Source organism: Platalea leucorodia (assembly GCF_965183815.1).
Source record: "Platalea leucorodia genome assembly, chromosome: 3".
In the NCBI taxonomy this organism is placed as follows: domain Eukaryota; kingdom Metazoa; phylum Chordata; class Aves; order Pelecaniformes; family Threskiornithidae; genus Platalea; species Platalea leucorodia.
Window position 1 is genome coordinate 97,799,001 of NC_138825.1, and position 22,601 is coordinate 97,821,601.

Here is a 22,601-nt window from a genome sequence, read left to right on the forward strand (position 1 = left end):
CACACAAAAAAACCCTAGAATTGAGACAGAAGAGGAAGAAACCCCTTCCATGAACATCATAATCATCAAGAAGGCATCAAGATTCCCATAAGTCTCATAGCTAAGGCTTGAACATTTACCCCCTTCTTACTGAAAAAGAAGGAAACTATCAGCCTTGTGCTCTAGAGAGAGACAGTGGGAGGGTGAACATAACACCGGAGAATGGAAATATTGGAAAATTAGTAAAACCTATTCTACAGGTATTTTGGGGCTTTTAAGTGTTTCTATATTAAATAGAGTGTATGGACCATTAGACAGTTAAAACATTAATTGAACTAACAGTAAATTATTAGATCATATGGTGTGTTTCCTTTTGTCCATAATATTTTGTGCATAATAGGTAGCTCTCGGTTTCTACCAAATTCATAACATGGGTAAGCAGAATCGAATTTTTCTCCAGTCAAAATCTGCACTGTATTGACCACTGTGTCCCCTACGCCATTTTGTCACTTCCTCTAGTTCTTGATCCAGGTAAATCCATCCTATCTTTCCCACTTGATATTATCCCAGTTCAGCCTCAGCCTAAATACCAGCAGAAGGGTAACACTGGTTATTAAACAACAAATGAGACAAGAAGTTATAGCCAGAAGCTTTCTTGCTTTTTGGTTCCATCTTCAAGAGCAGTGCGTTTGGAGATGTAGCTCTAGTCATCCAGTATCAGAAACAGTGGCATTAGTGTGTAGCACTTAAATAACTCAAGAATTCATTTAGCTAATGTTTACAGTTCAGATTTAGTTCCTAAGAATTCATGCATTAAGAAATAATAGAGCAGATTGAATGGAGCTGTCCTGACTGATAACACTGTATATTGAATGGGGCTGAAGAGCTCTCACTCTTGAATTAATTAATTAAGATTGCATTTGGTTTTGTTCATTCTGAAACTTGAGTAGTTTTAAAATCAGATAGGCAGCTATAAACAAAGTATTTGTGAACACATGTTCATTTCCTAGTGCTATTAGCATTTTTGTCGTCTATATTCTCAAATGTTTAATTTTGCATCGTTTAAAGCAAAATATTTCTGACCCTTCAAGTCAGGAATAGGGTAATTAGTACATTTTGTTAGTAAACCACCCAAAACCTTTTTGTTCTAGCTAACTTGTGCTGAGTGTATGTGTATTTTAATAATACTCTACAATACTACAGTATACAACCTTTTTCTTCTATGGAGTGGGAAAAATAAAGTTAGCAACTGTGACACAAACATGACTCAGCCAGAGCTTTGAATTGAACCTCCTTGCACTTTCTCTTTAATATGGAAGTGCTTTGAATTGTTAAAGCTATATTTTATAAAATCATAATAAGATCAATGAACTTATAGAGACATTATGACAAAGACAAATGAAAAAAAAAGTTCTTTGTTGTGTCTTTTCCTCCAATTTTGCTATCAGTTCCCCAGTTGTTTTGTCAATCCAGTTCTCTGGTTTGAAACAATTTCTACACTTTACTTCCTGGGACCACAAGAAAAATGTCTCTCTGCCCTTCACCATGGTACTTTAGCTCTCTATTTGTTTTCTTTACTTCTCGCAAATCCTTCGCTTTGTGCTTTGTGCTCACCTTGCTCACAGCTCTGCCTGGATTCCTGCAGCTTCAGTTGTACTCAAGAGTGATTTCACCCCTTCCACCCAGCAGCTTTCTTCTAATGCATAGTGCAGTAGACAGGAAAAGTTAAAACAGACAGCGTTCCTTTATGCTGCTTACTCACATACTTTTAAAAATAGTTTAACATATACTAACTTATACTGTCATTTTATATGAAGTAAAAAAATGACCTAACAGGTACCTAACTTTTTTGTTTGGAACTCCCTCCACCAGAAATACAAACTTCCTTTAAAAATTAAAGTTAAATCTCTTGCATAATGACATGCCACCCAAAGTTTGTGCTCTGGGAAATATTCCCAGACACAAAGTCACAGGACTGATAACACCACTATTCAGTATACTAATCTTTCTCCCCAGGCTAGTAATTAATTACCACTGATGAAAAAGGATGCTAGAATTCATTGCACAGTTTTCTTTATTCTTCAGAATAAGTATAGGAAGACTGACATGTTTAAAATCTCAAAATATTTGTTTTAGTACAAGATATTAACTAAAGTAATATAAAATAAGGTTGATTTTCCTAGAAACAACAAATTAATTTATTATTAACTGTTATGGCTTTTGATACAATTTAGCATTACCATTTACAAATGACACCTTTAAGACCCTCAGGATTTCTTGCAGTTTTATGTCTGAAATTTAAGACCTTAAGGTCCTGGCTCAGGACCTGATCCTATGGCAGGACCTAATAGCATCCATCTATAACTACAATGTAGGTTACTGAGCAGATGGAGTCAGGCTTGCCACCGTAGTGCATGGTGGGAGAATGAGAGACAACAGGCATAAGCTGAAACAAGACAGTGTCAAATGATATTAAGAAAATATTTTTTACTGTGTGGGCAGTCAAGGACTGGAACAGGTTACACAGGTTATACAATCTCCATCTTTGGTGGTTTAGAAGACTAGACTACATGAAGCCCTGACTAACCCAGTCTGACCTCATAGTTTATCTTGCTTTGAACAGGAGGTTGGACTACAGACTTCCTAATGTCCCTGCCCTTACACCCTATGATAACAATGGTGAAATAATCTTAAACTACGTGTGAATAACAACATTTAGAACCAGTTTTAGTTTCAAAATAGAAATAATCCTAGAAGCAAAACACATGCCAAGTCTACATAATTAAGAACAAGCTATAGTTTATATAAAGTGAGAGTGTTCTTACAATGACATTTTGAAATTTTTTCATTTTCCATGAAATTCATTAGGCCAGAGAGAGAGAGAGAGATAAGTCTGACTCTGGGCTCTGACCACCAGGACAGGACCCTCATCCTTATCCATGAAAGGGATAAGAATCTTGAACATATTATGCATTTCATAGTTGCTATATAAGTTCCCCAACCGCTAGACAACAAAGCCATATTCACTCACATCTTGTCATTCTCTCTTGCTCAGTAAATATGTAAATAGGGAATCCATAATTTTTCCTAATAGAGTTTTAAAGTAAACACACTGAACACTTGCAGACTTGGATACTTTTAACAATAACAGATACTGAATACACATAGTGGAGCTTTTACATTTACATATAAATAAATTATGGTTATACAGACTTTTTAAATAGAGAAAAGACAAATTTATCTTATAAGGAGATAATGACAACCTGTGGATTATGTCAAAAAGCTTTCAGAAAGCTTTGAGAATACCTTTGTTCATTTTGCTGATAGATTTAAATCCTTTTAAAATGAATTTAAGTCCTAAAACTTCTAATTTGCTGAACCATTCAAACATAATACCAATAAAAGCAATATTGGATCTTTTAAATTTAGAGCATTTTCAAAATTAATGGAGATTACAGATGAAAATAAAAATACTATATAGGAAAAGTGAAAAGATTACATTAACCACTGTCCATTTAATTTATTAGTATATGTGTGAATGAAATCCCTAAACACATATGTAGGAATACATCATATTTGAAGTTGCTTTTCTTCCAAGATCCAGGACATCATTTCATTGGCTTTCTTCCAAACAGTAATCAGTCATTTCAAAACATGTTTTACCACCTTGGCAGTAAAACCAACAGACTAAAAAAGATTATTTTTATCAATTAGCCTTTGCAGCTTGCTGCAAAGTGAATGCTTCTAAAGATAAACCTGTGCTAAAACTATATTCTCTGATTAGCTTTAATCCATTCATTTGTCAAACTCAGATGTTCTTCATTGACTGGTTGCATGTTATTCAACCTCAGCTGTCTAGAGTTTGGTATCTAACCTGAAAGGTTAGAACAATTAGAACAATTAGAAGAAAAACAGGTATCCCAGGAACAATTCATTGCATCTGTCCTAGATATCTTTTTTGGATGGAATGAACTATCTTTTAGAGTTGTCTAGTTTAAACTGTTAATTCTAACAGGGGTTAGAGTGAACATCTAGTTTTTATATAACCCAATGTATAAACTTGCATTACAGAACACAGATCTCCCAAATGGTGAGAGAAAATACAGTCATCTGATGCTGTAGAGTTCTGACTTACTACTGAAGGGGTCTTTTTAATAATCCAGCAATTATCTTCAATATTAAATTCATGATGGTTTTTTTTTCCACTTTTCCTGGCTTTCATTTCATTTGGTTTTGTTATCTTGCTGCCATTATATGTGTCAGTATGTACACAGGATTCTGGAAAAAAACAACTGCATATATAAAGCCAAAAAATTATAGTATAATTGAAATCTTGAGTCATCCATGCAGAAAATGTTTCAATAATAATAATACAGGTAAATTTCTTATATATATACACGTCTTGGTTTCTAATCCTTTTCCAGATGCTATGTGCGCCCTTTCCCTGCTCATTTTACAGCTGTTGGCAGCAGGGGTGTTATGGTGAGTGTTATTGTGAGCATCTGGAGTCTTTCACCAGGAGGAATATAATGTTTGTGCTGATGATTTCATCTTCCTTGCTCTAGGGTCTATTTAGGATCATGTTTATATGTTTGCTAACATGCTTATGTACTTTTTCTTCATTGGGCTTCAGTTTTACATCACATCTGAATTTACTATATATGGTGGGGTTTATGCATGTTAGATACTATTCTTTTGTTCTTTTTGTTGCCCTTAAGACCAGTTTTGTCCAGCTCCAGGTCTGAATTTCTTTAACTGTTCACTGGTTAGTTGTTTACAGCTGTGGGGTCTCTGGTGCCAAGCCTGTGCCTCACCTCTTATTATTCCATACCTGTACTGCCCTGCGCTGCACGCCATGTCTACAATTTTCAAGGCCTCTTTTACCACACCAGGCCTGTATTTCTTTGTATTACACCACTTTGTTAGAGCCATAAACCCATGGTGGTGCTATCAGCTTTTGAGGATGATTATTCTTTTTATGAGAGATCCCCAGACCCCATTCTTCTCTCGATATTAGTGCCCTGGCATATAGTCAGGCACTGAGTACATTCTACGTCTATAGTGCTTCCAGAACTACCAGGTGCTGCCACCCTCTGCCCAATATCCAGGGATTCGAATACACCCAGTTTGTCCCATTAAATAATGCTGATGGATGTAAAATTCGGCCTCAGAAAATAGAAATATACCCAAAGGTCACCAGAGACTAACAGTTAGAGTTCTAAGAAACTTAGAGTATTCAAAAGCTGATTTTCTTGCAAAAAGTATAATACTCTGTTGTTTCTCAGTCTAATAATGTTATCAACTGCTACAATAAGCAAACTTTCTCCTTCCCACCACAATTCTAATAGAATGTATGGATGTACAAAACTTAGTTATCTAATTTTAATTGATATTTATTTTGTCTTTCTGGTTTTCTTCTATAGGTACTCCTAGGGATTTTTTTTTCCTAAAGATTAATTCATTACAATAAATTAATGCATAACCTAGAATATGAGAAGATAAATTTGGATTATGAGATGATGTGATGTGGTCACTTGACAACATATCACACATTTTATCCATATGAACAGCTTTCATTTTAGGCATTAACACAACTGTTCCCTCTTGGGATTTTTTGTGACAGTCAATAATTCTTAAAATTTAGTAGCTAAGGTAAAAAATCAGCAATATGGAAATACTGAAGTTAAAAACAGCATCTTTTTCTCACCAACGTAAAGGTTACAAACTGTTTTTTTAAACAGCTATTCTCAACTTTTTTTCTTCTTCTGTCTCCTAGGATACAGGAGGTATCAAAACAGGTCTATTGGTAGCCACTCAGCCCATCCTACTGTTTTTGTGTTACTGTGATAGGCTCCTCTATTCCTGAGATTCAAGGGCTCTTTTTGCTCTCACTTTCTATACCACCCACTCTCTCCTCCTCCTCAATATTTTCAGTCCCCACTGCTGCCTCAGACTTCCCCTTATTCAGCACACATCCCTGGTCTCTGCAGTTGCCTAAGGGCACACCTTCCCAGAATATATTCCTATCATTTACAATTCTTCCTCAACCTGTACGGTGCTGATTGAATTTCAAGTGGGTATGTCTCCTGAAGATCTGTTTCCCAGGTCTTTAGTAGTTTCCTCAAATCTACAATCATGTTTCTGAACATTGTTAAGTAATTTAGTAGGAATTTATCTCAGCAAAAATCCTCTTTATCTGTAATGGAAGGACTTTGCTATTTAGACTTGTGATTTCTGAGGACCATGAAAAAAAAAAAAATTATATATCTTGAATATTTTCCTTTGTCAAAGACTTGAACAATCAATTATCTTTTGATAAGATTATTCCCCATGTCAGTTTCTTTCTTCTTGGCTAATTGTAAACCTGCTTCTACACTACTACAGATTAGAAAAAGAAGATATATCAACTTTAACAATAATTAACAATTAACTGCAAACTATAGAGACAAATGAATCACTGGCTTCAGTAATTCACATCTGTCAAACTAATTTTGAAAAGAATTTTGTTAAGGGATTCATAAGAATTAGTGAGTTCTAAAGGCTGAAGCTGTTTAGGGGAATTAAAGGGTCCAAATAACTGTATATTGCTGAGGACTCTATCTGAAAACTTGACAGTGGTGAAACTATGTCAACATTTTTGTCAAGTTCAATATTTACAGCTGTGTATAATATACTAGTGCTGTGAGCTGCATTTGACTGCAGGTGTAGTTTGTTGATTTAGAACTGATGTACAAAGATGTAAGCGGCTTGGTACCTGCTTACTCAAGCTTTTTTGTCTTCTCACACAATACAGTTTTGACTGCAAACAAGAGAGAAGGCTGAGCTACACATGATATGATTTGTTATAGAGGAAAGTGCTCGAGTATTCTAATGAATCCATTTGGTTTTTCAGCCCATACATATCTTTCATCATCAGTCAGCTGGCTGTGGTAACTTTGAGGAGAGAGAACAAAAAGTTAATCATTTGTCATGTGCTTCTAGAAAGTCTGTATATTAGCAGAGAAATACCAAAATGCCACCTTTCCAACTTCTGCTTTATTTAAGGCTCTTCTTGCTGGATTCGTATAACTAACTGAATTGCTCTATCAATATTGAATTACACTATCAATATTCAAACAATTGCATCTTTAATTTATTCTAGTTTCTGAGGAATTCTTGAGAATATTACTGCCAAAAGAATGGATAATAATAATAATAATATAATAATAATAATAATAATAATAATATAACAACTAAAAACTCCTGAATAGTTTTACAGTTCTTAAAGGTTTACATTTATTATGTTGTAGTCATGATATTGCTGAATATTGGGATACGTAGTACAGGCATGTTAGAGCCAATTTTTAGAAGTCTTTTAGGGAGCTTCCAGTTTCAGGTCAGTTTCTTTATTTGGATCTCAATAGGTGTTAGCCTAAAGCTTTTGGTGTTCAAATATCTAAAAACTACTGATGACTTCTACTCTCTAGGAAAGAAAGTTGAGGAATTTGGTGAATCTACTTATTGTATCTACTGATGCATTTTATCAATATCCGTTCATCAAGTTTTATAGGATTTCTTCTGATTTACACCAGATTATGTGAGATGATACTGACATAAGTTAGCAAATAAACACGTGATGGCCCCTAAACTGGGAGGTGTGTCATTTTGCATGTTTGCATAAGTGAATTAAAAATAACCCAACAAATCTAGCTTATATCACTTTACCAAAGAAAAGTGTGGCCAGAAGGTAGGCAGAATAAATTATTATGTAGACTGCAGTAAGCCTGTTAGCACAGAGTTAACAATCACTTTTCAAAAATATATGGTTGACTTATGGGTTCCACCTTCTAAAGTTGCCATTTATCAGCATATTTTACAGTGCCAGGAACAGAATTTCCATTCTAAAGGTGCCTAGATCATTTTTGAAAATGGGACTTCATAGGATATCAAAGTATCTAAGTCACCTCAAAAATGAAATCTAAATTTCAATATGGAGTTGCCAACACTACTTCATACAAGATACTTTAAGATGTGAAATAGTCTAGCTATACTAGAAGAGACCTCTAAGTGAGGTATCTCACATAGTGCATTTATTTTGTATGTCAAGTTATTTAGATGTTTCCAAAAATGTCACTCAGGCTCTTTATGTGTTCTTTAAAATCTCATCTAGTTTTATGGTGCTAGAAAGGTAAGTCCTAGCAATCATAAATAACCAGATTGCACATAATGTGGCTAAAATTGTTATTTGTGTTGTGAACATTTATAAAACAGAATGTCCCAAAGTGTTTTGAGTGGTTCAGAGTAATTCTGACCCATGTATACATAATTGTAGGCATCTCATCAAAACTTCTGTGCATTCAATGCCTTTTGAAGGGGTTTTGCTCTTTCTAGCCCTTTGTCGGTCTCCATTTTAAAGAAAAATAAAAAGTCTAGAAGAAAATTAATTTATTTTTTTAATTTAATTTAAAAAATATTCATTTTCCACATTGCAGTCATAGGGTTTTTATCTGTGAGGAACAAAATCTACAGGTAAATCAAGATTGGTGGAAGCAAAAATACATTTATTAATTTGACAGAAACAGCTGAGAAAAAACCAAACAAATAAACTCCCAGTTTTGGTCTACAAAAGCTGTTTTGTCCCTACAAGACTTCTTTTGCTTAATAATGTAGAGTATTTTTAATGTTCCTAAGGAGTCTACTGAGGAGGTAACTTCACCAATATATTATCAGGAATCTCAAACTGCTTTAATTTTTAAATAACTTCTATTACTATAATACCTAAGGTTTAAGGTAATCTTTGTGAGTAAGACAGAGTGTTCAAGATCTGCGAAAATAATTTGTTCAGTTGTGCCATACATATTACTTATCAGGATTGTACTGATCTGGTAAAATTAAACTGTCACATGATTTTGTGAATCTCAAGCAGTAGTACAGAGGTAAATAAAAATGTAGGAAATTTCTACATTGTCTCAACTAGAAGCAGACAAGCTCTGTCTGTCATTTACTCTACTGACCTCAGGTATTCAACAGAGATGATGATGATGATGACAAATGCAAACACATTTTCTTTTCAACTTTTCACTAAGAAGAAGGTCTAGCCAAATTTGCCACTGTCTTGCATTAAATTTATTTTATCCATGAAGTCACTGCTTTTCAAGATAGTTGATAGTGAATTTAAAAAAAAATAATTAAACATGAGTAGGAGCCAAAGTTACACTTTAAGTTAGGGGAAAAACACTACTCAGTCGTTTAACATAGTCTTGAAAACATACACCTATCCCATTTCTCAAACTAGCTCTCCACAAATGTGTCTTGCCTATCTCAGCAAATATGTATTTTGCAGATAGCACAACTGAATGCATGAATAATACACAAATATTAAAAGTAAAATCTAAGCACCACTAATATTAATAGGATCTTAAAGCTTGATATTAGTAATAAAGAGGACTGTACCATCTGAGCCCAAAACTAAAACCTCTAGTACCTAGCTTTACCATATGATTGAAGTGATTCTCTTGGTAATCAATATAAATCATAGAATCAAAGAATCATTTTGGTTGGAAAGGACCTTTAAGATCATCGAGCCCAACTGTTAACTTCGCACTGCTGAGTCCACCACTAAACCATGTCCCTAAGCACTACATCCACACGTCTTTGAAATACCTCCAGGGATGGGAACTCAACCACTTCCCTGGGCAGCCTGTTCTAATGACTGACAACCCTTTTGGTGAAGAAATTTTTCCTAATATCCAACCTAAACCTCCCCTGGCACAACTTGAGGCCATTTCCTCTCATCCTATCACTTGTTACTTGGGAGAAGAGACCAACCCCCACCTCGCTACAACCTCCTTTCAGGTAGCTGTAGAGGATTAGAAGGTCTCCCCTGAGCCTTCTTCTCTCCAGACTAAAAAACCCCAGTTCCCTCAGCCGCTCCTCAGAAGACTTTTGCTCCAGACCCTTCACCAGCTTCATTGCCCTTCTCTGGACACACTCCAGCATCTCAATGTCCTTCTTGTAGCGAAAGGCCCAAAACTGAACACAGTATTCTTCTTTACAGAACAAAGAATTAAGAATATTTTACCTTTATTGTGCATAGTGATCAAGTTACCTCAGTTTCAGAAAAACATTTATTCACATTTTCAGCTAAATATTGCTGTTCAAAGATTCAAGAGAGAAGGCCTAAGTTCCAAACATGCCTATGGGACATGGAACAACCTTATTTTACTGTTTCCTTTGATGTGAAATAGATATCTAAGCTAAAGAGCTTCCAAAGGTTTAACCTTTGGAAAAGAGGCAAATTGAGAAAACAACTGAGCAACTCAGACACTAAGGAAAAGCAGAAGCCCTAAGGTCTCCACCACCAAAAAAAAATAAAAGTGGTAGAATTTCAACAGGCAGCTAATCATTGCCATTACGAAGTATTGAAACTACCACTCATTACTCCACTAAACAGAAGAGAAGGAAATATGGTTTGCCAGCTTCACAAAGAACAGAAAGGTTCAGGACCTTTCCGTTTCCAATGGGATTTTTATAGACATCCACAGAAGTCTTAAGTAACACCTTGCCCATTGAGAATTTAATAGACTTACAGTGTTCCTTGAGGCATGTTCCCTTTCCCATATTATTAAGCTCTTCAGGAAAGATATTGCTTTTCAGTTCTAGCTGGCCGTAAACACACAGGCAATAAAGCAGAAAGGACTAGATGATATTTGTTCTAAATATAAGTTTATTTTCTTCATTAAGAATTTTACACTATCGTTTACTAATAAATGCTTTTATTTTCTGCAACGGCTCTTAACAATCCGGAAATATACATCCCTGTATTAGTAATATTAACAGCTAAAGATAGATGCCCTTTTGGTCATTTTACCCCTTTCTCTCTTCTGTGAAAGCTTTTTCTGTTCAATTTATTCTTGTTGCTTTACCCACAACAAATTTTTGTAACTGAAATGGTTTCTATCTGTTTCCACAGGAAACTTCTCAAATATCTCTAAATAACTTTTTCTGTTCAATGGTTCTACCTTGATTCCCATCTATACTAGATTAATCAACCATTATCTGTACATTGCAAACCCAGGGAGAACTTGCACCTCTTGGATTCTCTGTTCTTCCTCCTCTATTTCAGCTGCATCCCTAGGTTTCACCCAGCCCAGCATGTCATGCCCTTGCACAGCCTGCCTGCCTTCACTTGCGATACACATTCTGGTATTAAATTTCCTTGAATCGCCTCTGTCATTTACTCAGAACAGTATGAAGTATTTAATTTTAGTCTCACGAGTCATGTATATAAAGCAGCACTTTCAAATCTCTCACAAATGATCATGATGTTTTATTTCCTGTGAACAATGAGAAAGTATTTGGTTCTCCACTGAAAAGTGAGCAAATAAAGCCTAGTTTTGATGCCCAATAGAGTTCCTTCTGTTTTGGTTCACAGAGCATTTGCCACTTTGTTGATGTATGGTATCCATTTATGTACAGTTATAGACTTAATATTTTTGTGCAGGTTTATTTTCATATTTTGGACTTTTGCAGTTTAAATCACACAGACTTTTGTACTTTAATTAAGAAAATTTCTGTCCCACTCAGTATATTGACTTGATCTATTATCATTTAGGATTTTAATAAAAAGTGTATTTCCCATTCATACCTTTAGAAACCATACTGAACAACATCAGGCACAGTACTAGTCCACGAATGGCAGGAGAGACCTCCTCATCTTTAAGAGGTGGAATACTTCAGAATTCAGAAGTATTGAGTCTTTTACAGAAGTATGTGAGCCATCAGGAAAATACCTTGCATTTGAGCATAGGAAAGGTCTTGTTACCTGAGGGGCAACTGAGGAGCTGAATTAATACTATCTGGAGAAACTGTTGCCTTAGAAAAAGGAGTGATTAATCATTGCATTTTTAAAAACACCTTCCCAAAAGATGGGGAAGTAGTCATATCATTTTACTGTGGTAAAAACTGTGTAGCATTAGTGAATTTACTGTTAATGGATACACTTGTATTTTCTTCTGCACCTGGTGTGTGGTACACACCAGCAGCTGGCTGCAAGAAAGGTAATTTTATATCTAGACTTTCTGTGAGTGGGCAGCATTGGTGTTCTTGATAAAAGTCATAGCTGTCAATTTGAACATTATGGTATTCTTCCTGCTGCCCCTGGTAGTGTTTTGAACACCCCTTTCTGCAACAAACTGAGGCAGTAGTAAGTTACTTTAGGCTAAGAATAGTATATTGATCTGTTATAACTAGGGTGATGCCCTGCTGTTGCCCCAGGGAATAACAGCCTTCCAGAAGCAGTGATAGCCCATGCACACTGCCTTAGCAGTGGCCAGGGCAGCATCGGCTCAGAATCAGCCCAGCTCTATCTGCTTTGGCTATTTTAGAATTTCTGAACACTGTGGTTACTCAAGATAAAAAGTAAAACTAAAAGTTTACAAGGACTCTTGATGAGTTTTTCCAGCAGTACTGTAATTTTCTCTCTAATAGGCTTTCCTCTGATGGAAGCTAATGTTCTTCTCATTCATTTACTTCCAAAATGTCTATTTTCAAGTGTGCTGATTGGAGCTTTTGTATAAAGCACATCAGTGAGCTTTGATACTGCCTATTTGGTCTAAAATTAAGATTGTAGCCCTTATAATCTCTCATGGAGATTTGCACTCACTCTCTTCTGAGACCTGGATTTACAGTGCCTTAAGTAGATTTCATTTGGATTCAAACTTTATTGAAACTTCATATGCAGAAAAAAAAATGTGTCATTCATTGGTTTTGATTGATTAGAAATTTATATGAAGATGAAAATACTGTATTCATATTTCAAACATTAATTCTTTTAGTGCACCAATAGAAATATTGGTATATTTCAGGGTTTAAATATATAAGACAAGAACTTGTGATTCAGTGATGTTTTTAAATAGAAAAAATATAATCTTTCTACAAAGAGAACTTTTAAAAATATTTTTCAGTTTTACATTTTAAAGGAAGGGTAGCTGACAAAACTCAGGAAACTAAAGACAAGCATGAACTGGATTGGACTAATTATAATGAATTTTTAACTGAGCTGTGCAGATAAGGATTAGTTTAATTGCAGAAATATTTTCACTTAATCAACTGAAATCTGATGTTCCTCAGATTAAAAGAGCCTTATTTTGAATTTAGTTTCAAACTGAACAAGAGTGCTAAACATTAATAATGGCATGACATAAGAAGGACATGACGTAGGAGGTGGGCTTCTATAATTTCCGTTGTGAAACAGAACATATTAAAATATTAACAATAATTTTAACAGTTGAATTATCGTACTTGTCTTCATTCTCAGACTTTATGCTGTTTACTGCCTACTGTGTATCTTGGTCCTTGATTGTAGCTCCTAGCAACCACTTGTTTCATTTAAACTGAAAATAAATCTCTCTCCCACTAAATAGTTCATTGTTTATGCTAACCGTGAAATATTATTGCTTCATTCTAACTAAAGTACAAACAAGGGAATGTATATGGGTGTAGCATATGCTGTTCCCTGAAATAGTCTACTGTGCCTTATACATAATTGCTCTAGAAAATATTGATTTTTCATTAGAGGAATAAGAAAAAAGTACTGAAATCATATTAAAGAGTAGTATACTAAAATGATCTTTCACATATTTTAATCCTTGGAAAGAGAAATGGTTGTATAAATATGAAGCACAGAAAGACTATTAAAAATAAAAACTATTTATTTTAATCAGTAACCCCAGATATTTATGTAAATGGCACTATATGATATCTTAATGAACTGACTGATGCTTACCAAATGTGTCAGGAATGTGTTTTGACTTTTAATGGATTATCATTATAACATGGTAGCGAAACTAATGAAGACTAGAACGGATACGGTTAAATCAAACAAGGGCTGGGGTTTTTTTGTTGTTTGGTTGGTTTTGGTGAAGGGTTTTATTCTCTTCACATGTAAAAGCAACAGAAAATACTGGAAATAACGTTCCATTCCTTCAACTAAAATTCATTAGCTTTCCTGTTGGTCTATAGGATAATCTTTACTCACTCATTCCTGCTTTTTAATCTTCCACAATTTTCATTTCATTGAAGTAAACCAAACAAGAATTCACTCTGTTGAAAGACCATAGTGAACCGATCCTGCAGATGATGTCTTTAATTTCTTGACTTCTCCTCTTTAATCAGGATATTCAATCAAGCTGATAACTATTTTTTTTCATACTGAAGTTTCTTGAATCAGCTGTCTCCCATTAGAACATGGTTTCTGCATTTATTTTCCTGAGAATTTGAACAATATATCATAGCTTTGAGTAGCTAATCATTCATCAATGAACACTAAAGGGACTTCAGTATTTTCAGCAAATGTCTCTTTTTGGGTCTGACTGAGGGAAGAAATACTTCTGTTGAAATTGTTGGCAACAGAAATATACAGCACCTATGTCAAATACTATGCCTGTACTATGTTGTTATTGATATCAAAGTAAAATAGAAGGTTAAGCATCAAATTATGCAGTTAAAAGAATTTGCCTTGCACTTTTTTTATTTAAATCTCAAGTCACCATAATTTGTACAAACATTTTCAATATGCATTTGCGAGTTGGACTGATGTGTTGTTCCCAGCTGCATTGTTTGTTGCTTAAATATTGTCCTCCTTCAGGGGTTTACATTTGACTTCAGATTATACAGATCTATTTTTATGCCGTTCCCTCTTTACCTTGCTTCTAACAACAGCATTAAAGAGGTCAGTAAATGTTAACATGGCTATGAAGTTAAGTATTTATTTAAACATACCTAAACAAGAGGCACTGATGATGACAAAAATGTGTAAGTCTTTAAATGGGAATTTGGAATGAATTCCTAATTTTACACAACTATTAAGAGGTTTTGTATACATTTTGAGTCCAAGTAAATAAATAGATTTGCAAGTTTAGAGGACCAGTTGTTCATCTGTTCTGACCAAAGGTTGCTGTATTGCTTACCTATATATTAAGGCTTCTGTCTTGTATATAGTTAAAGTAGTATCTTTCAAAAAGCATTGATGTGAAGACATCAGCAACTGTAGAATCCAGTTCTTTCATGGTAGTCTGGTACAGAAACCTCCCTGGTAAAAATATGCAAGGTGTTTCTAACTTTGTTTCAGTTTGCTTCTCTCTTCAGTCATTTGATTTTGTTACACTTTTCTCCACTGAATTAACGATCCCTTTAGCGCTTGATATTTTCCCCATCCAAGGGCTGTAATCTAGTCACCTTTCAGTCTTCTTTAGAAAATAGATTGTGTGTGACATCAGGTTTGGGAATGACAGATTAAAAAGCTCAAAACAGCAATTCTCAAGAATTCCTTTTATTGAATTGATTTGTCAAACTCATCAGGCGTGGATGTTCAGGTGAAAGAGTACTGCTCTTGCTTTTTGCATAAGATGTTGAATACAAGAAATTATAAAGTAGAGGAATGTCAAAGACATAAGTAGTGTCAATGATTAAGAAAACATTCCTGCTCAAGACTGAATTCTTCCTAAAACACGTTAGGCAGTTGGTAGAGTTTTTTTTTTAATTCACTCTAGATAGACCTATGAAAGATGTGACTTATGTTTTAGACCATGAGTGCAGTGGCTGCCTCAGTACTTTAATTTAAAATCATGTAACAGAATCATAGAATTGTCTAGCTTGGAAAAGACCTTCAAGATCATCAAGTCCAACCGTTAACCTAGCGCTGCCATGTCCACCACTAAACCATGTCCCTGAGAACCACATCTACATGTCTTTAAATGATCCCCCTTGACCTGGTTAGGTAATTGGTTCCCAATTCACACTAAATGCACTGTTTTTTCCAAATTAACAAAAAGCAAAATGTAATGTTTGGCCTTTGCAAGGAGATGCCAAGGAGAAAAGAAGTTAAACACCTTTTTTGCCATCCTTGTACCATGCATTTTTTCCTTGATACATCTCCCATGCTGTGAATAACAATATTTCCTTATCTCCTCTCAAGCTTTTCTCTATTCCTCTTCTAGCTACTTTTAGTCTTCCCTAAAAGAAAGTTACACTGTCTCTTTTTTTTTAGCAGAACAATGCCCCTTTCCTCGTTTTGCTGCAAATAAGCATAGCATTACCAAAAAGACACCTCTTTCATCTGGTTTCCCCAACTGGCCTTCATTGTTCTGTGTTATTTTATTCATTTAGTCTTTCCCTGTTCTAATAATCCCATCTAGTGCCATTTTTTGACAAAAGGCTAAGAATATCTTGGTAGTGGTGGCAGAAAAAATGGGGAGGACTGAATGTATTCAGGGGTATAAACAATGGCAGGAACAATGCATTAATCCATTTTGCTTGTGGAATTAGGCTTTCTGGCTTTCCTTTGGGCAGAGCAGTTGGAGTCACTATTTTGCTGATTTGCCTTCTCCTGTTTAGTAATGTGGGTGGGTCAGGGGCACCCATTCTTGTCAAATGTACCCAATCAAAGGAAAAAAAATAGGATAAGCATTCATATATAACTTCATCTATGAATACTGCTGGGGTACAATATTGTACTGAAGTATAACAGGACAGCTAAATATTAAATTAAATAATAAGAAACAATTGACCAATCCACATCACCTCATGTTGTAAATATGCTCTTATATATGCACTAATAACAGTTAATGGCCTTGTTCTGAGGAATGGCCTTCTTGGCTTTTCCTAGTAGCAAGTCCTAACATCTGCAAGTTGCAAAATACTTTTACTGTGATTTGGTTACTATGGTGATGAGGGATTGCAACAAATTTATGAAAGATTCTTTGAATGTCCTCTGACGCTAAAGAGAAGTGAATAATATCTCCTAAAAGATAGATCCAATTCATTTTGCCTTATTGGAATAACTATTTCCAATGAACTGAGTGATAAAAAGGAAATTGTGCTTTGACCCTTTTTCTGCTAACAGGATTTTCTTGTACAGTGTTTCTTGCATCAGCTATTCTGATATGTAACAGAGGTAGTGTGTGATATTTGGATCTCCTAGTAAATGTTGTTCCATATACTTACAGTTGCTCTATGTAGCTATTCTATGTTGGTAAGAAAATTATTAGAGGCTTGCATACTTATCTATTAATTGGTTTAGAATGAATTAGCTATGTTTACCTGGCACTTTACAATTCTGAGTTAAAAGTATTCTGTTTACCATTTCAGGAGTATACATCTTTTTGTAAAGTATAATTTGTTGTTTTATGAATGTCTGTTTTTAATTCAGTTGATATAAGTGACTAACAAAATGGGGAATCAATACATACTACTACTTCAGAACAGATTTATTATGAAGTTAATGTTATTGCTACAGCAAATTATTGAAAAATGCTCCTAATGTAATCTGTAAGTATGTCTGAGGAAGGTGGTTTAAATCAGACTACCAAAGTACAGGATATGTAAAAAGCATATTTGCTACATAGTTTTCCAGAAGTAAGTGGAAGTAAATAATAATTCTGCTGTATCTTTGACGTTGCACAATTAAAAAGAGGCAGCTTATAATGGCTGAGGTATGCAGGCAGATTAGTAAATCCCTGCCTGGGGTTACAATAATTGAACAAAGCATGGGAAACTACTAGATGTAACATAAGAAGTTGCTGAGCTTAACAAATAACTGAGTGAGTGGCTGACAAAAGTTACAGATAGCACCATGAGGGATGACTGGATTCCACAGATGGTTTAGGGAGAATTTTGTGAGAGACAGGAAAGCTTCACAGATAATTAAAGGGGAGGGAACTGGGGACTTTTCAGTGATTATTTTCTTGCAAAGCCGACAGAGCCTGAGCAACCGTATCAGTAATCCCACATAAAGCCAAGATTATCTAAGTAACAGTATCAGAAATACTGAATTTGTGTATGGAGGTGACAAAACTGGGGCCAACAGGGACAAACACTTAGGTAAGGGTTGTTTATCTGGGAGAAGAAAATGTTAAAGAAAGGTAGGGATCAAGGTGGATGGGAGAAGTACGAATATGGGAAAATGCAGGGAAAAGGTGATAAAAGGGCTGTCTGAGTGTAAACAGGCTGCAGCTCATTACGCTTGTCTGGCTGAGCCCTGCATCTGATCACTGCAGTCCTTTTTCTTTACTATTTCTGTGTTACCACCCTTCCTAGTGGGCAGGGGTTAAGCTGAACTAGCCAGCAACTAGAATGATACCCAGATCTGGAATGACTCAAGGTCTGAGCCAGCAAGTTGGCAAGAGGTCCAGGGTCCAGGTATGGATATCAGATAGACTTAAAACCTGTGCTAATATTTGAGGGATCCATCAATGTGGGTTTCTGTGTGTGTTTAGAAAGCAAGGGAGTGTGCATGTTTGGTGGTGAACTTCAATACTGACTATCCAGAGAGGAGGAAAAACATTGAGCCATCCTTGTTGTTCACGCTCACATGACTGCTGTTTGTGTTTATGTGGTGCAGGGAAAGACACCACTCTCCATGTTGATCCATGTGGACACTATGTCTGTACTGTGTCTGTGTCTGTGTATGCATGCACGCATGATTGTGTGTGCACCTACTGAGAGTACGTTCAGCTTCAATACTGGCTGGATCTATAAACAAAAAAGGGAACAACCTCCCTTAGTAATAACTGCAGCAAAAGAGATGTCCAGTGACTCCTCAGTGTCATCTGGGACTATGGTTCCAGTTCTCATCCTCTCTTTGCTACAGATGAGTTTACTCACTCCCACATATTTCTACCATGTTTATTCACCAAGACAAACAAAACATGCAGGAATATTTTAAGTTCTTTGCTTTTTAAATGGTGATAATTTACAGGTGTCCCAGTCAGTAAGTGGAGCTTCACAGCACAGACAATGTAAGAAAAACATAATAAATAAAAACCTCTCAATCCCTCCTAAAATTAAAAAAGTAGAATTAATGAGAAATAATAGTGAAACACAACATACTGACAAGATAATATTTATGGACAGCATACCAAGAAGCATCATTCACTCAAACACTGCCTAATTTTTTATGCTTATTTTTTAGGTCCATTTTGTGAGGAACCTAGTGATCCTTGTGCATCTCAGCCATGCCTGAATGGGGGCATATGCCAATATAATCAGTCTGGATATGTTTGTGATTGTCCTGCTGGGTTTCTTGGTCAGAGTTGTGAAACTGATATCAATGAATGTTCTTCAAGTCCATGTCAGAACAGAGGTACATGTATCAATTTGCCAAATGTAAGTATAAACTTCAGAGATCCCTATTTGAACATAGAATCATAGAATGATTTGTATTGGAAGGAACTTTTAAAGGTCATCTAGTTCCACCCCTCCTGCTGCGGGCAGGGACATCTTCCACTAGGTCAGGTTTCTCAAAGCCCCATCCAACCTGACCTTGAACACTTCCAGTGATAGGGCATCCACAACTTCTCTGGGCAACCTGTTCCACTGTCTCACCAGCCTCATCGTAAAAAATTTCTTCCTTATGCCCAATCTAAACCTACCCTCTTTCAATTTAAAACCTTTGCCCGTTGTCCTGTCACTAAAGGCCTTGGTAAAAAGTCTTTTTCCATCTTTCTTATAGGCCCCTTTATATATGGAAAGGCCACAATGAAGTCTCCCCAGAGCCTTCTTTTCTCCAAGCTGAACAACCCCAACTCTCTCAGCCTTTCTCTATAGCCATTTTCATAGCACTCTTCTGGACTCACTCCAGCAGATTCATGTCTTTCTTGTGCTGGGTTCCCAAAGCTGGACACAGTACTCCAGGTGAGGCCTCATGAGAGCAGAGCAGAGTGGGAGAATCACCTCCCTTGACCTGCTGACCACACTTCTTTTTATGCAGCCCAGGATACAATTGACTTTCTGGGCTGCAAACACACATTATGGCTCATGTCCAATTTTTCATACACCAATATCACCAAGTCCTTCTCCACAGGACTGCTCTTAATCCATTCATCACTCAGTCTGTAGTCATACTGGTGACTGCCCCGATCCTGGTGCAGGACCTTGCACTTGTCCTTGTTGAACTTCATGAGATTCACATGGGTCCACTGCTCAAGGCTGTCAGGGTCCCTCTGGATGGCATCCCTTCCTTTTAGTGAATCAACTGCACTACTCAGCTTGGTATCATCCACAGACTTGCTGACGGTTCACTCAATCCCACGGTCTATGATATTACTAAAGATATTGAACAGTACTGGTCCCAGTATGGGCCCCTGAGGGACATCACTTATTGTTACTAGTCTCCATTTGGACAGTGAGATATTGACAGCAACTCTTTGGACATGGCTATCCAGCCAATTCCTTATCCATTGAATAGTCCATCCATCAAACCATATCTCTCCAATCTGGCAACAATGATGTTGTGTGGGACAATGTCAAAGGCCTTACAGAAGTCAAGGTAGATAGCATCAGTTGCTTTTCCCTTATCCATCAACACAATCACTCCATCATAGAAAGCCACTAGATTAGTCGGCATGATTTTCCCTTTGTGAAGCCATGCTGACTCTTTCTAATCACCTCCCTGTCATCCATATGCTTTGACATAGCTTCCAGGAGGATATGTTCCATGGAAGTGCCAAAACATATAATTCTAATGTAACTTTTTAAATTAGCCTTGCATGCTTCATGAAGAAACACAACATTGTCTGCATGTGTAGTGTTTCTAATATTTCTATGGTTAAAAAGCTCAAATTCCACATTTTCCATTTGGTTTCTTGGAGGTCGTTCTAAGAAACTACTGATGTTTCTTTTTTTTTTCCCTCTCTAATAAAATCTGATATAAAACATGATACCTCAGTCATCTTTATTACCTAGTGGTTGTTTTCTATTGTTGCTTTTCCTGTGATATCTGGTTTTAATTCCTTTTTTCCCCCTTTCTTTTTTCTTTTTGTAAAATAGAATAAATTCATGCAGACTCACAAAGGTTTGATAATAAAGTCGTATCTGGTAATATTTCAAACTGCATTGTCAATGTTCTGTCATTAGCATGACTATTGCAAATAGCAATGATTATACATAACAAAAATAGTGAAAGAAGAGTCCAAAAGCTCAGTTATCATATACCAGTGATACATACTCACTCACAGAAAGAGAAAAAAAGAGACATCTAAATTGCCAAACAAATCAATAGATTTCCACATTATGCAATCTGTCTAAATATTTTGTCTAGTAGATAAACTAGCAAATACTATTTTGTACTATTATTTCTATAGACAAACAGATGCAGTAGTTTGTTTCACACACATAGAAATCTCTCAACAGATGTTAAAATAAAATTCCCTCATGATGTCTTTAAGACTGATTCTGAAGAAACACCTGAACACTTCCAATTTCACTGGGGGAATAAACCCCTATATATGTTTCCTTTACTTTCTGATGACAAAAGGCTTATAAAGAACATTTCTTGATATAGAAAAATAAGGGTGAGAGTGTCAGCTCTAATAAATATTCTGTTTTGTAAAATAACTTACTGTTCTTACTGTGTAAATTACAGATTGCAGTGACTGACAGATGTCTCACCATCATAGAGAAGTATAGGCTGCTTCATATTGAAGTGGAAAAAGAACATAAGCTAATTTCTTTCCTACTTTAGTTAGTGAATACTGTTTGGTATCTGAGATACCTTGTGCATTGTTACTGTTTGATAGATGCAAACATTACATTGGAACAAATTCAGAAATGAGGAAAAACCATAAATGAATTATAAAGCTCCTTCTTGATTCAGTTATGAAATCACAAAGCCAGTCAAATTTAGAGCTGGTATATTTCCAGATAGCAAACCCAACTGTGGTATAATCTGTTCTGGAAGGCCTATTTCACTTGTCCTAAATTATGTTTGCAACCTATCTGGGGCTAGGACTGCTTTTTGTTCTGTCTTTGTAAACTGTTTAATATGATGAGACCCTGTCCTAGTTAGGGTCTCTATAGTAATGGAAGTAAACACTAATTTCTGTATTGCCTTGGTTACAACAAATAATTATTTCTAATTTCCTTCTCTTCCATAGGATGTGGCATGTATCTGCCTGCCAATATTCACTGGCAAGTTCTGTGAGAGGGTACTGAATCCATGTGAATTGTTGCCTTGCTTAAATAATGCAACTTGTGAGGCTCAACAGCAGAACTATAACTGCCGGTAAGATTAGAAATTAATTTATTTCAGTACTTCGTTGGATCACTTGATGATATCCCACTGATATCATCCAAACAGACATCATCAGTCACAGAGAACACAGAAAACTATAAACTTTTCTTTTAACAATTTTTTATTCAATTTTGGTGCCCTACTGTCTTAGTCTATGTGAAAACTCTTGAAGTACTACAAAAATAAGCAGTAATAAGTTAACCATGAGCCAGCAATGTGCCCCTGTGACCAAGAAGGCCAATGGTATCCTGGGCTGCATTAGGAAGAGTGTGACCAGCAGGTGGAAGGAGGTTATCCCTCTACTCTGCCCTGGCGAGGGCACATCTGGAGTACTGTGTCCAGTTCTGGGCTCCCCAGTTCAAGAAAGACAAGGAACTACTGGAGAGAGTCCAGTGGAGGGCCACAAAGATGATTAAGGGACCGGAGCATCTCTCTTATGAGGGAAGGCTGAGAGAGCTGGGTCTGTTTAGCCTGGAGAAGAGAAGACTGAGAGGGGATCTTATCAATGCTTACAAATATCTTAAAGGCAGGTGTCAGGAGGATGGGGCCAGACTCTTTTCAGTGGTGCCCAGTG

General features: G+C 36.1%; 1 protein-coding gene across 1 annotated transcript in view; it reads left to right on the forward strand.

Annotated features, from left to right (window-relative positions):
• Nucleotides 1-22,601, forward strand: part of EYS (eyes shut homolog) — a gene marked incomplete at its 5' end in the record, with an annotated part of 904,266 nt that overhangs the window by 39,410 nt on the left and 842,255 nt on the right. Inside the window, one exon of the mRNA XM_082305491.1 lies at nucleotides 18,929-19,099. Coding sequence (XP_082161617.1) covers nucleotides 18,929-19,099 — 171 coding nt within the window. The remainder of the gene's footprint in view (nucleotides 1-18,928; nucleotides 19,100-22,601) is intronic.